General features: G+C 38.2%; 1 protein-coding gene across 11 annotated transcripts in view; it reads right to left on the reverse strand.

The window, feature by feature from the left end:
* Window positions 1-15,845, reverse strand: part of LOC129771754 (potassium voltage-gated channel subfamily H member 6) — a 405,800-nt gene that overhangs the window by 53,196 nt on the left and 336,759 nt on the right. For all 11 annotated transcript variants that reach the window (XM_055775755.1, XM_055775760.1, XM_055775754.1 and 8 more), the window contains one exon: window positions 6,404-6,558. In XM_055775755.1, coding sequence (XP_055631730.1) covers window positions 6,404-6,558 — 155 coding nt within the window. The remainder of the gene's footprint in view (window positions 1-6,403; window positions 6,559-15,845) is intronic.

Consider the following 15,845-nt stretch of genomic DNA (forward strand, 5'->3'; position numbering starts at 1 on the left):
TACAGCTAGTTACATTCAAGGCGTATTGCTTAGCCTAGAAATATCAACCAAGTACTAAAAATGATGCAAGTAATACTACGATGATAAGGCGAACGTTGGGAATGTTAGTGCTACTGAAGAAGAACATGGAGAGAGTCGTATGAGCGATGTGCGTCAACGAAGAATTCCAGATTATTGTTTTTTCTTCGAATCACAATTTCTCGCGTCATTGTGCAGTCGCCTTCTATGATTCTAGCAACGTTTACCCATTGAATTTACACACGTGCTCTCCAGCAGGTGTTTATCAGGTGTAACTGTCATTTTGTGAACCGAGTAAGTGTGATTTGAAGTATTTCAATAATTCGTTGTGCTCATTCAAAATTACTTCCAGCTCGCCGGCGATACGCTTGGCTTTAGACGAAGTGAGGTTACTTGCGAATGTGTGATGAAAGTTCGATGTAGCGGGGCGCTATGCCTGTCATTAAACAACATAAATAAATTCGTTCTGTTAGAAAAACGACCGACGGATAAGTTATTTGTACAAAACTACTAAAATAGTTTAATCGCGGTAAATTTGTGGTTATATGTTTTGTTTGAAGCAAAATTTAAGAAAACAAAATATTCTGATTTTTTTTCTGCATGGGACCACACTAATCGGTATTAAATATTCAGTATTCGGTATCCTAGCGTTATCGTATATAGTTTACATCCTATTCTCATGCTTACCAAGTTTTTTGTGCATAATTTCATCAAAATCGGTCGAGCCGTTTCGGAGGAGTTCGGTAACAAACACCGTGACACGAGATTTTTATATATATATAAGATATATGCGAAACCATTTTTTACCAAGCCGCAATAAAACGCAAAACAAAGCGCGTTTGATGCGGCAATCAATCAGTTGTTGTTCTGCTGCCGTGTGGATAGGTTGCGCCCTATTTACCCACTTTGGAATGTACGTTTGAAAGACAAAATACATGCTTAGTGCATCGATGCAACGAAATTAAAAACATAAAAGATAGAGCAAACATCTGCAACTTAAGCTTCACCCTTGCAGTAAAACTGCAACAGGCGAGAGTATCAAAAAGAGATGTCCATTTGCGATTTTTATCGGTTGCGGCTCGAATCTTTCGCTTCGGAATTCATGTTCAGTGCAATACAGAAAAGACAAATTTTGTCAAGTCTCCTGCTTGTACACGAATCGCACTGGGCTGGTTCACGTTACACAACTTATACAGTATCTTGAAAGTTTCAAATAAGAACTTGTTTTACTTAGTGTTAATTAAGTGAGGTTTTTAGACCTCGTCGACCCCCAAAATCAATTATCGTTTATGTCGGCCCCGGGGAAACCCCTAGGAATGTCTGGGGTGTCACCCCTTTAATCGATCTTCCGTATCAAATCTATGTTTTCGTAATTCAATGAAAAATCAAATCATCGTCAAAGTCAATAAAGATAACATATTCACTTTGAATTGACTACAAATCCAATCCATTTAACACTTCCGATACGAGCCTCGTTCATAGACGACATCAGGGTGATACTGCGCATCGATCACACCAGCGCGATATGCATACTTTTCGGCGCAGTGCTCCGTCCAGTGGTAGCACTCAGACGGAACACACTGCCGTAGTGAAAGGGTTAAGCGCGCCTGTCCCATCGTTTTTTAAATTAATTTCAACTTTGAAGTGCTTATTTTACAAGATGCCACAGAAGCGCAAAGATATAGTAAATCACTGTAAGATTTATCAACGTTTTGGTAAATCTACTTATCCAATACAGTTCAATGATTGGGATCATCCAGGCAGCCTTCAAATGTTTATCGAAACTTGGTATCTATAGCAAAAACTCGTCGTCTATAGAGATTTCGTCATAGACACATTTTCAGCCATTCCATGTCAAACCGATATACTAGTTCTCAGATTTTTTGGAAAAGTAGTAGTTTTGTTATTTATCGCAAAACATTAGACCCGTATTTTGCATCATTAGGGTGATCATGTCCATTTTAGGGCTGTCCAATAAAATTTTTTCCCCAAAAATGCTTTTTTTTACCACTCCTATACTCGCGCATTGGTCTGTCAGACCGAGAAATCAATAATTCGTTCATTTCTCAGAAAATATCAACACTACGATTTTGCGATTCTCTCTAGCTTCGTTTTTCGTCGTTCGTCATCGTTTAGCGTATTGCATGTGTTGGTACAATAGGGACGTGTGCCACTTTTTTAACACTTTCGGTCTGACACACCGACGCGAGTATGGGAGTAACTTTTTTGGACAAGTGCCATTTTTCATATTCTAGAATATTGTTGAATGAAATGTATAAATTAATGTTAGTGGCGTGGAATATTTATTGAATATAATGCATAAGATCATTACCGGACTATTCTTATTTGATTTCAGTCCCTTTTGTAACTGTATTGAACGGATCCATATATTAATTATTCGTCGTTAGATTCATACGTTCAAAAGCAAAATATAAATGTTTGAATAGTTAATATAGTTATAGTTCGTTCGTAGTTCGTATAGTTATTCGCTAAATATAATGGTCATACATATACACACTTGTGAAAGAATTTCACTTGTGGAAGAATTGTAAACAGTAAACTATAAACTAATCGGTAGCTTATGGTTATTTTTAACAGTTACAGTTTCGGGGATATTTTTTTTAATAATGGACAATATCGACAAGAAAACAAGAAAAAGAAAAGGAAAAGAAATCCTCTTATATCATCTTTTTATGCCTCATCTAAAAAAAGGCATTAATTCTTAGTTTACTAAGAAAACAGAGACAAAGAATATTAGAAATATGCAAACTTTATATTCCAGAACCTTTACCATCTGGTAATTATCTAGAAGGTCGTCATACATTCTTCTCTTCGATAAAAGACCAGAAAAACATGCAACAACTGCATGAAATGTAAAAAATATGTTTGTTTCGAGCATGCATTTATGCTATGTTCTGATTCTCACACCAATGAAACCACACTCGATTAATACGTTTTTATGTTATTTTATAGCTCTTTATACTTCCATGAATTATATTCAGTTGCTTACTTTTAATTAATAACAGTAAAAAATTCGAATCTCGTTATTTGTGTTGGATTACTCTATTTTGAGGAGGCTGAATTAGATGACTTTTAAAACTTAATAAAGACGAGGAAAAGATTTTTTTGGAGTTTTTTCATTCAATCATACCCTTTTCTTCAAATAAATGCCAATAAAGCCTGAAAAATACACAATGGCAACATTACAGAGAAGTTCAATTTTCGGTCTGTGACACCGTGCGCGAGTATACGTGTTATGATTTTGCACGCGAGTACAGGAGGGTTAAATTCATAACTTTTGAACTACCGTGACTTTTTTTTAATTAATAACTTTTAAACTACCGAAACTACGCGAATTTTATCTCTTTATACAGTCGCTCAGTGCGACTCGTGTGCAAGCATGGGACTTGACAAAATTTCTCTTCTCTGCACTGCACTGGACATGAATTCCGAAGCGAAAGATTCGAGCCACAACCGATAAAAATCGCAAATGGACATCTCTTTATACTCTCGCCTGTTGCAATTCAGATGATCGATGTACCAAGTTGAAGCCACAAATATGCATGAAAATTGGATCCTAGTCGCATAGATGTTGTCCAGTCGCATAGAAATATTGAACGAAAACTGAAAACATGTAAACTCAAAAAAAAAAAATCACTCAAAAACGAAAAAAAAAACACCTCGCTAATATTCGGATATGTTATGTAAAAAAACCTCAGCTTTCAAGAAAAAATATAAAAAAATATGGTGACTATTGCTTCCGAATGAAAAACAATCATAATCAAAAATTACGAAAACAAAATTTGTTTTTTTTTCAAGTGTAGTGTTTTTCAAACAAAACTAGATCGTTGGCTCTAATTTGATACATCGATCATCTAAATCGATCCAGTAGTACAAAAGTTATGAATTATTGATTTTTGTCATTTTTGGAAAAAAAGAGCGTAGAGTTGATTTTACGATGAGGAATAAAACTACCAATTTTCATGAAAATATAACAATCACTATATCAGTTTGGCATGGAATTCAATTTTGTGCTTGACCCATTCTCACCCCCACTCAGTGTAACTTAGAGATTATTTCGAAAATATTGTAATTCGAATGGAAAAATGTTTTTTTTTTGATGTTCATAATCAGTAATGACTCATCTGGCAAGACTTTAAAGAATAATTCTATTCAATATTTACAATTTTAGTACTTCTGTATAATGCGATTTTTTTCTAAGGTTATTTGATGGCTATTTACACATCAAATATGTCTCCTATTAAACGGCTCACAGCTTTCAAAAATATTCGCAGTATTTGTCAAGATATTACTAATAGTAATTTCCCACTTTTTTGACCCAATTTCACCACCATAACTTATTTTCACTTCCTTCGACGGTATTTGAAACTCATTGTTGAAAGAAAAACAATATTTATATGAAGTTCTTTGTGAAAACATAAACGAAACATAACCGTTATTGAATTGAATGCATGGTGAAAATAAAAACATTTTTCATTTGAAATTCATTTTTAATTATTTTTATGCAATTGTTTATTTTCCTTCCTCATCTTGGATGACGGTTCTGAGGATTCCGACGCTTTGTATTAGAGCTTCTTTGCGCTGTTGTGGGGTTCGAAGAGACAGACGATGGTTCCTCGTGAAGCTAGAATCCCAATCTCTTCCAGCCAGTTTTGGAACTTTATTGAAATCGTGCTGGAGGTTGTTGGCTTCCGCAAAATAAAACCCCAGACGACGTAAATCTTTGAGAGTCATACCATAGAAAGCTTTGTCCAGTGCTCTGCAGTGGTCCGCCCGATTCTCAGACCGCTCACTCGTAAATACTTGTCTGAACCGTCCTTGGTGCTCGCTGGCACATCCCAGAAGAAGTGGAAATGTCAATAGAAGAAGATTCAAATCATAAATCATTCACTGATATGAGCCTCTTCTTCAGTGCTGATTCAGAAATATCGAGGTCTGCCGCAATCCGACGCTTCGAGATTTCCTTCCGAAGCCTCTGTCGGGTCATTTGAGCACTTCTGGACTGCATTTCTTCAAATCAGTTTTCTTCTTGTGGGTCCCGTTAAAAATTTGGTTGAAAACATTTCATTATTCTTTTTTCAAAGCAAAGCAGTGGTGCGAACTTTTGCCCCACAAGCAATTTTTGAACTAATCGAATTTAAAAAAAAAGCTCTTGAACTTTTTCACACAAACGAATACACACTATCATCTACTATAGAATGGAGGTTTCATTGACAGTGTAGTTTCGAACTTCTTTCCAGTTATTTTAGATAAGTTCTCCAAAACTGAAAAAAATAGATCAAAACATCACAAAACTCTTTTTACCTCATCACTTTTTGCCACTTTCATGAAATGTATCATGTTTATATGTGTGAGCTGCTGGTGTAGTAATGCATCAAACGAATACCCTGATGTCGGAATTTTATGCTCGCTTGCTTCAAAAAGGCCAATGCGCACTTTTGCCCTGTGCGCACCTTTGCCCCGCACAACTGTACTGAATAATTTATCCTTTCGTGTCGATATTGGAAAAGTTTCGGCTTATAACTGAGGACTAAAACAACAGAAAATTATGACAAGGTGGCAATGTTTCGAGCAACTAGTGGCCATTTTTTGGCACTACTTTGGTCTCGCAGGATATCACACATCACAGATTCAGTCTTGTTACAACACTCAACAAAATGTATTGATATTGGTAAAGGTTTGGCTTGTAATTGAGAGGAAGATGCTAATGATGGCATGGAATAGTACGGAAATGCAAAGTTGAATAAAATCAGTTGCAAAGAGGATATGTTTCTTTGTAGGAAAAGGATTGTCTCACTGATGATGATGTGAGTTCAAAGTCACAGCCCCTCTTGTATGTAATCTAGAATATCGCTCGAGTTCTTTTCGAATATGATCAACCAAATAGTACACCGGAAGGTCGTAGGATGATATCGATCACCTTTTCACCTTCACTGTGGCCCCAAACAGATACCGCTCGGTGTTATGTGTTCACCCAGAAAGTGTGATTTTTTACACTTTTTCGTAAGCACAACCACATTGAACGGTACCCGTTTGAGACTCGATCGTGTCACAATTATTTCGATGAATTGTTTCCCTATACCCTGAAACTGAAACGAAACTTTAACAAATTCAAAACAAATCTCTGCCTCTACTGCGGTTGAACAAAAAAACGAACACAAGTTTCAAGCAGCTTCAAATGTTCAAATTGCTACAAAAACCCCAGTTTTGTGTCTCTGATTGTTATGTATGTAATGTTTCAAATGTTGATTGTTGGGTGTGGGTGTGTGCGAGTATACGAGGGCGTGTTCCTGTTGTCAGTGGTGTTATTCTGTTAGTTCATCAACGGTAAGAGAGAAGTTTTCTTTGCTAGGTCGATGCGTACCAAATACAAGCCAGCCAGTGAGCGATTAGTGCAAAGGTAGCCATCAGTAATACTAAAACAGCAGCGCCATATTCCGAATAGCGATCGATCTTTCTTGCCACTCGCACTAGACGCAATAGACGTGCCGTTTTCAATAAACCAATTAGAGTCGTTGTCTGTAAAGGAGAAGAAAGAGAGAGAAAGAAAAAAATGGTTTCCCGGACAAAGAAACGGTGAAACAGATGGACAGAGTAGATAATCAAAAGATATGATAAGATGATGTAAAAAAATGCTCGGGATGCTTGGCAGGGCAGTATTTTTTTGTTTTATGTTATGAAAAAATGGAATGCTCGCTGGAAGATATATAGACAATCCCTCGAGCCAGGGCTTATCGATGATGGGGAAGAACCAAAGAAAGAAGTAGAAAGAAAGAAAGGTGAGGAAGAACTCAAACTGACTGCTAGAAATTTAATTAAACCAAAATCAGGCACGGAAAAAAATGACACCACCCTGGCAAAAACTTTGCTAACTAGCGAAAGCCTAATTGATATATTTGAGCGCTATGCATTTTCATGGTGGCGCTTAAATTGCACCCCCCTCAGGAGACCAAGCTTGAAACATAAAAATTAACGGCGCGTGGGGACGAAAAAGGTTCCCCTGTTTTGCTTCGAAAACCGACGTCGGCTATAGCGATGATACAACTGTTCAAGTGATGCTGGGAGGAGGAAAACAATAAATGGAAAGTATGAAACGGGCGAAAGTTTTCGATGAAAGCTTTCACGTTCCCTCGATTTGCTCTCGAGCATCGTGGTTACGTTCGTTCCTGGTTCGGTGACAAAAAAAAAAGAGGTCCTGCGAGCGAGCATGATTCCCAAGTACGATGATGGACGGTAAGGTGGCGAGTGTCCGCCATCATCACACTTGTTCGATGCTTCCAAATGAAACAGGAAGGGGGGAAAATCATCTTGATGGAAGACACTTGCATGGTGGGGCCGCCATCCATAAATTAGTGCCCAATCGAAGCAACCTTCCTAATTTATGGGCGGCTCCAATAGGTTGGAATATTGTTTGCAAATTGGCCGCAATTTGCAAAGATTATTGCAACCCTGCTCAGCCGGTTTTGTGGCGGGGGGTTCTCTGGGGCGGTGGGGGCTTTGAGCGTCAAGTAAAACGGGGTTGCAAGTCTTTCACCAAGATGTGCAACAGCTGTAAGCGTTTGCGTGACTAGCTGAAATGATGTGCCTTATTAGGGGGGAAGAAAAATATTTGGCATAAATAATTATGTACAACCCGCGCTTGTCATCTTGTGATACGTTTTCGCTTTGAAGTGGAATACGCCCAATTCCGGCAATACTCGGAACAAACTGACTCTACCATCTGTTGTGAAATTAATCCGAATGAGTATATTTTTTCGCAAAAAAGTGGAATTAATTTTTGAGTGTAAACATATTTTTAGGATTTTTAAAAAAATTGAATACAAGTTCACCTACCTGGAAGAAAACCCATATGCAAGTATATCGCGATGCGGAGCTAAACACGCGAAGTAGTCTGTTCTGGACAAAATTGGAATTTATCTCACAGTTTCTCACAGTTTTTTGGACGAAAGACTTGGAAATGTGATCAACGTTTTGCACCTAGTATTCGATACAATTCGGATTTGATTCTGGCATTTCCAGAGGAGCCGTTTTCCAATTTTCAAAGCTATTTTCTGTACAAAAATATTTTTTCGTTGACAACGGTATCGGCGGTATATTAGCAATTCCACTTATAATTTGATTCGTCCACAATATATTTTAAACATATTTGTATATTGGAAAAAGAACCTCTTTTCTATCTATTATCAGAGAGATTGTTAGCTAAGATGTGTCATCTAGATAGGAGAAATTGCATTCAATTAATTGGTAGTGGTTTAACATTATGTTGGATCGTTTTTGGTCTATGAGATTCCATTTTCTTCGGTCCAATGACGATTTCCATCAGTTTCCAAGGATTTTTGAATTGATTCTTTAATAATATCTCGATATTCTCCAGACATAGCAAAACATTGTTGACCTACGACGAGTTAATTAGTCACTAAACTTGTAAAATGGCAAAAATCATGGGACCGTATAGATTCGCACCATAAAAACTGAGACGACGCATGACAACTGGCATTCTTATTGTTTTTTTTTCTCTGCCAAGTGCAAATAACGGAGATGTCGAAGCACGTGAGATGTCAATGGTTACGAATGTTATAAGATTTTCGAAGATCATTTCTCTACATCCGTAGCATATGTCTTTCATATAAAGTAGTTTTTGAATGGGATTATGAATAGAGAATATTTGGTTGATGCAGTACAAAAATGTTTATATTTTACTGCAAATTGTATTTTTGTATAAGTATATTTGCAAGAATTGTTGGAAACCCAACAGAAACCAATCGGCCAATCAGCAGCTGGTCTGAGTTCGATCGATAACTGTTCGGAAATCGATCTCACCTTCATTGACAAGTCTCGTCTCAGTATAAAGGATGACTTCAATGTTAATATTCTAATGTTTGAGAATGCGAATAATATTTTTTTAACTTCCAATATTTAGTAATTTTTCTGCTCTGAGTATTGTCGAAATGACGAAAACCTTTTTTTGCATTCCAGTGTCATGAAAAGCAAACGAAATTTCATACAAAGATTTATTGGTTGTTCTCGAAATTATCCGGACATGATCATAGTATGATGTTAGCTGCCTCCGTCTTTTTTTTTCTCGAAGCGGGTGGATGAGTGGATGACAAATGTGCTCTAAACGACATATTCGAATATCATATTTTTCACATTGCCCAGAAATTGACAACATAATTATTATTTTCGATAGTAGTCTGAAAGTTGATAATAGAACATTGAAACGCTCTTGTATTTTCCCCATTTTCGAATACACGCTCGCGAATTTTGCTTCGGAAATAGATCGATATCGTTGCGTCTAATAGTAATTTGCTGATTAATCAAGTTACATATGTCTATTACCCGAATTACTTTCACCCGAAGCACATTAACCCAAATGACGTTTATCCGAATGTGACGAATAAAGGGTGTGTCACATCAAATTGCATCACGGAAAAAACGCTGTAGAAATTTAATTTTTAGGAATTATATCTTCAGCTTTCGCTTATAATCAGATAAGAGTGTATAGATCACTTTGGCCATGCTTCACTGTCAATTTTTCGTAAATTTGGAAAAATGTTGTCGAACGAAAAAGAGCGTCGTGAATTAATCCTGTGCACTCATTTCGAGAATCCGGAGTTGTCACATCGGGACATCGGTAAGATGCTGGGAACAGAGCTGCGATTTGTCGTGAGAATCAAGTGATGGTACTCACACAAAGATAATCAACAAATTTTGTACGACGATTATCTTTGGTGATCATCTCAAAGCCAGTTCAATAGTGTGAGAAGAGTATTATCACAACACTAACACATGGTGAGCTTCTACTTGACAGTAGAAATCCGAGCTCTTTGGTGAGTGTCCTGTTGCTGAAATGTCAGAATAGTGCGACACTCAAAAGTCTAGCTGATGGTTTGGTGTTTGGCGATATTCACAACATTCGCCTCTTTGTGTTCGTTCTTTACGGCCAGGGATGCCAGATGTGAATATACAGTTTCATTTTAAATACAATTTGAAGAATATTGTATTTTCAGGCATGTATTTTCTTTTCATCTTTTCAGATGGCCTTAATGCTTTTAGTGGCACTTCGCCGACTCTACGTAGTATTACACGTGTCATTTGTATTAGTACTTAGTTTGTGGAATGACACGCCTTGATTATCCCCTCTATTGAGGATCCCGATCGGGTTTGAAATTAGCAAAATGATGCATTTTGAAACACGTTCGACTTCGATTTTTTTTTTACCAAATTTGTTTCTCATCGTTGCAACGATGCTAAATTTGTAGACATATTCGCAATTTTACTGATGTTTGATGTCCTGCCTATCCTGTTGCAGACTTATATTTTCAGTTGCAAGCTGCAGGGATATGGTATTTATACTCTTTATTTACTCTGGAGGTGATGACATTTACTTTGACAAAGGCCAACACGAAAACAACAAGTCACCAAGTATTTTTGTATACATTATACATCAAATATTTTTGTGTACAATGGCTCTCTGGGTTGACCGCTACCGACCGCGCCAGCTATCCAAACTGGACTACCACAAAACGCAAGTTACGCATCTGATCAATCTTTGCTCCCAGGGAGACTTCCCGCATGTTCTACGGCCCTTCCAGGCCAGTAACAAAACTCGCATCATGTGTCTGCTGCGGAAACTTTACCAACCGGGCGCGGAACGGCTACGCAATGAGATAATGAATTTCACAACGCCCTCGAACCGGAAGGTGGAAATCAGGAGCATCAGCAGTAATTACCACATCGAGTTGAATTCATCGGTTGCCGTGATATATAACAGGGTGGTCGTGTCGAATTTGATCAAGCAAATTGCTCCCAGTGGGTAGAGGGAATATGAGACTCGTCTTGTCCGAAGTGGATTAGCTGATCAAAGATACCCAGGATGCGCTGAGAAGAACCATTGAAAAGTATTTGTCTACGTGCAGATTGATTTTGTGCGCCAATTCTACTTCGCGGGTTATCCCCGCGGTTAGGAGTCGTTGCTTGAGTAAGAGTGCCGGCTCTATCTTAGGAGGATATTCTTAAAATTTTCTATGTAAGATTGTCATTTGTTTGTTTCTTGAATGTAACAACACTATTTGCATTTCAGCACATTCCTTCGGAGCTAACGAAAAGAATTACGCTATCCTCATGCTGGAAGCTTGGTACAACTGTAACCGTTCACGGTCAACTATAAGGTGCCGTAAATCGACAGGCAAATATTCCTTCGAGAAACCGCCAATCAGATTGTCCTCGAACAAAGTCCACAGAAGCTGGAAGTGGTGACGAAACAGCTATACGAACTGCTATCCCAAGGCGTTCTATCGAATGTTATAATCTGTGGATTGGTACCTAATCTGGTTAAAAATTGCGACGAGTCTGAAGACGCAAACGTTGAATTTTGCCGGGTACTATGAACACCGGATGCAGCAAAGGAAGCAAACATATATTCCATCTGGAATTGTTCGTGGCGCAGTTAATGGCACGGTATAAGAAGTTTCTCAATAGAGCCTCAATGCAAGTGGATGATTTTTAAGCGATTCTTTGAGATCGCAATTTTCTTTCGTTTTATGAAAAAATTCAATTTTTGTGTTCATCACACGTTTATTAACTAAACTTCAAAAGTTCTGGTAATGATTAACACAAAATAAAAAAAAACACGCATTGTCGGTTTTCAATCGGATCGTTTTCATGATCCGCAAAATAATTATGAAATGGTAAATTTATCAATATACTTAAATACCATTTCATTCAAAAACCATTATGCTGCACCATGTTCATTTGAAAATTATATTTAATGTAACTTTTAAAATCATGACACCATAATATTTTTTATTATATATGTCTGTTCATTTTAACTACAAGAAATAAATATTCGCTCGATTAATCGAATACTGAAAGACAATTGTTCGAATGAATCGAATATTGGCCCCACGATTAATCGATAATCGAATAAACGAAAAATTTAGACATCTCTAACAGCAACAACAACTTCTACTTCAACAAACGAATCTAAACAACCGTCGCGATTGTCAAGAATGATTGGAACTGTCTGATCACTCACATTTCTACTACCATCATACGCCACAACCACCGCTCTCGTAACGTAAAGTTGTAAACAGAGCGATCGGCAGTGAGAGGCATTGGAACCAACCGTCATTTGGTTAGGTGTCAGAAACAAAATAGTGAGTATCACTACTGAATATTTGGATTCCACGTGCCGTGAGAGGAATTGAGTGACTATGGTCAGCTTTTTTGTGACATTGACGGTGATGGATTGCAGCTCTGGCTGGGAATCGTCCAATCCACGGTCAGCAGAGTACTAAAACGATACTTCGAGAACCTAACCATCGACCGGAAGGTGAAGAACGGCAAAAATGGATGCTTCGTCAATGAAAAATATCACAAGCGCGTAGTTAAGCAGTTTAGACGTGATCCGAGAAGTTCGGTCTGGGATGTCGCCAATAAGCTGAATTTGTCAAGTTCATTCGTCCAGCGGACCAAGCAGCGGGAGGGCCTGCCCACATACAAGGTTCAGAAGGCTCCTAACCGCGACGAAAGGCAAAATATGGTGGGGAAGACGCGAGCCCGGAAGCTGTACACCGAAATGCTGACGAAGCCGCATTGCCTGGTAATGGACGACGAAACCTACGTCAAAGCGGACTTTCGTCAGCTGCCGGGCCTGTTGTTCTTCTCTGCAGAGGACAAATTCAGCGTTCCGGAGGAGATTCGCAAGCAGAAACTATCCAACTTTGCCAAAAAGTACATGGTGTGGCAAGCGATCTGCTCTTGCGGAAAGCGGAGCGCCCCCTTCGTGATGACCGGCACGGTAAACGGGCAGGTTTACCTTAAGGAGCGCCTACAGAAGCGCTTACTACCACTATTGAAGCAGCACGAGGGCCCGACCATCTTCTGGCCGGATTTCGCTTCGTGCCACTATTCAAAGGACGTGTTGGAGTGGTACGAAGCCAACGGGGTCACCTTCGTGCCAAAGGAAATGAACCCGCCCAACGCGCCGGAGCTTCGCCCAATAGAGAAATATTGGGCGATTATGAAGCAGGCCCTCCGGAAGAGCCCAAAAGTTGTCAAATCGGATGCGGACTTCAAGAGAAAATGCATTTCTGTTCAAAAAAAACTACAACCTGACGTTGTACAGAACCTTATGGACGAGGTAAAGAGGAAGGTGCGAGCATACGGGCTTGGGCTCGAAGTATGAATAAAAAGAAAATTCCAAAAGTTGTTTAATAGTTTTTATTTTACTGTCTAAAATTTTCAAAAGGATCGGTCTACTGGGCGAATTTCTACAGCGTTTTTTCCGTGATGCAATTTGATGTGACACACCCTTTACCCGAATGCAAAATTCGCTGGAATGGAGAAATAAATAATTCTGAAAAATCTGATTAGAAGTATCATTGTGAACATAGGCTTTGAAAGATAGACTACCTGCAACATTTGAACTATTCGATCCTTTGACTACTCAATTCAATGCTTTGCTTTCATCTGGCACGTAAGTTTGAACATGTTTTTTCTATTGTCACACAATTTCGTCCCAAATATGCTTCCAATTGATGGAATAAGAGTTTACCCTGGGTCAGGCGGATAAATTCGAATTAGTTGTCAAAAAGAATCCAATGAAATTGTCAAAAATGATTCAAGTTTTCTTATAATAATCCGCTACATAGAAGAAGTATTGTTATCAAAGTCAAAAAATAATCAAATTAATAATAATGAATTTCAAACATTTCGAATAAAAGTATCCTGAATTTTATATACGGTCTATCGCAAAATTGAGTATATACCTCATGCGGCTTTGTTATTTTAGAGTTCGGAGGTGTTTTGAGTTGATTGGGACATTATAGAGCAGGTATTCCCGCACGGTCATTTTGCTTCGGGTCATTATTCTGTTGAAAGTAGTAATCACGAGGGAGACCCAATTTCAGAACAAGATACTGCACGTTACGTTTCAGGAAGATCAATTAAGGCATTTTGTCCATCGCCGAATCTATAAACTCCATGGTTCCGGATTCAGAAGCCGCCAATGTACCATACATCATCTGACTACCGCAGCCGTGTTTTATGGTGGAACCAAATGCTGAACCTGGAGCACCGATACTGGTTTTCTCCACACCGTCTGTCTTCCATCCGACTCAAAGAGATTGGTTTTCGGCTTATCCGTATAAAAGACCTTGTTCCAGAACTCCTAAGGTCTGTTCACAAATGCTCTAACAAACTATAGTCCTTTTTTTCATATTCACCTTTGAGTTGAAATAATTTTCACGGCAAATACGACCTCTCAGATTGTTTCTGTATGCTGCTCTCCGGACAGTATCTGCGCTGACAGGTCACTTCGTTAGTCAATTTAGGAATGTTTGTTATAGGGTTCTTTCGCAATGTTCGCATAATTACTCGTTCATCATCAGAAGACAGGATACGTTTGTGTCTCCTACTCGAGAGATTTTTCATGGTTCCTTCGTATTTCCACTTGTTTATGATTTTATTTGCTGTAACGACTATATCTGCTATTTCCTGTAATGTAAATTGCCATTTTGACAAACATCAATAAAAAACAAAAACCAACACTCGCCAAGCAATGGTTAAGTATTGACACCAATCACTGATGAAAAAAGTACGCTAATTCGCAAAGAAACTTACTTACAAGACTACAAGACTAATTTGTTCGGAGAAATTTAAGGCGTACACTCAATTTTGCGATGCCTAGAAAAGAGATTGTTTGCAATTTTTAGGAATAAACAATTAGAAGAAAACCTTTCTCGGAATTTTATTGCACGTACAGCTAGGTCAATGTGTGAGTAATACATATGCATCAAAATAATCAATGTAATCAAAATATTTTATACCAAATAAATGGAAAGTATGGTCAAGTAGCATTTGTACATTAAATTTTGCGATAGACTGTACCTTGTTTTTCAGTTGCTTTTAGCAGGAATTTAACGTTCCAATATTAAATATTTCTGCAGGAGGACACTCATGTGATTCATGTGTTCTGTAGCAAAACAGTATAGTGGTATATTTCCGAATCAAATAGAATTTGAAAACCGATAAACACAGATTGCATGTTTAGTGGAAGATTGCAAGAATTTTTTTCAAGCGAAATATCTTGTCAAATGAATTTGATTAACTTCGCCTGACCTAGTGTTTAGAAAAAAAAAACATTTGCCATTTCCATCTTGACGACTTATCTCTCGGAAAACAAGGGAAAATATCCTGTCTCCTTCGTAACATTCAGTTCTGCTATTGTTCCGGCATCGCGGGACGGTGCACTTCGAAATTTTATTGAAGTAAACAAAAAGAGATCATAATAATATCGATGAAGCATAAAACAAAACCTTACCTGCCATCAAAAAGGCGGAAGGGTCGATTCGCACCCCACCACCCCGCCAGAAAAGGAATAAATCATGTTTATCCAATTTCTTCATACAAATTTGGTTCATTCTGCACCCGGGGTCGGACCGCCCCCTCCGCACCGTCCAGTCGACGCCACTGACTATCATGTTTATCGCCGTGGCGACTTGAAACGTGGTAACTTTTTCTTTAGTATCCAAGAAGCAATGAAAAAAATATTGAAAAAACTCCACGACGTCGATCTAACCGAGAATTTTCCAAAATTAACTACGTCTACTGTACAGGGTGACGCATAAGTCACGCAACGCTCTCTGAAGGAAAAACAAATAACGATCGCGCTGCAACTATCGAGCGTGTTGGTTCCTAAGCGGTTCAGTTGTCGATTTTATATCGTTTTTTATTCGAGAATAAAGGTTTTATATCGTGATACATTTTTTTTATACGAATTTTTTTTGTGCAAATCGGTTGCG

This window comes from Toxorhynchites rutilus, chromosome 2 (assembly GCF_029784135.1).
Source record: "Toxorhynchites rutilus septentrionalis strain SRP chromosome 2, ASM2978413v1, whole genome shotgun sequence".
Taxonomy (NCBI): Eukaryota; Metazoa; Arthropoda; class Insecta; order Diptera; family Culicidae; genus Toxorhynchites; species Toxorhynchites rutilus.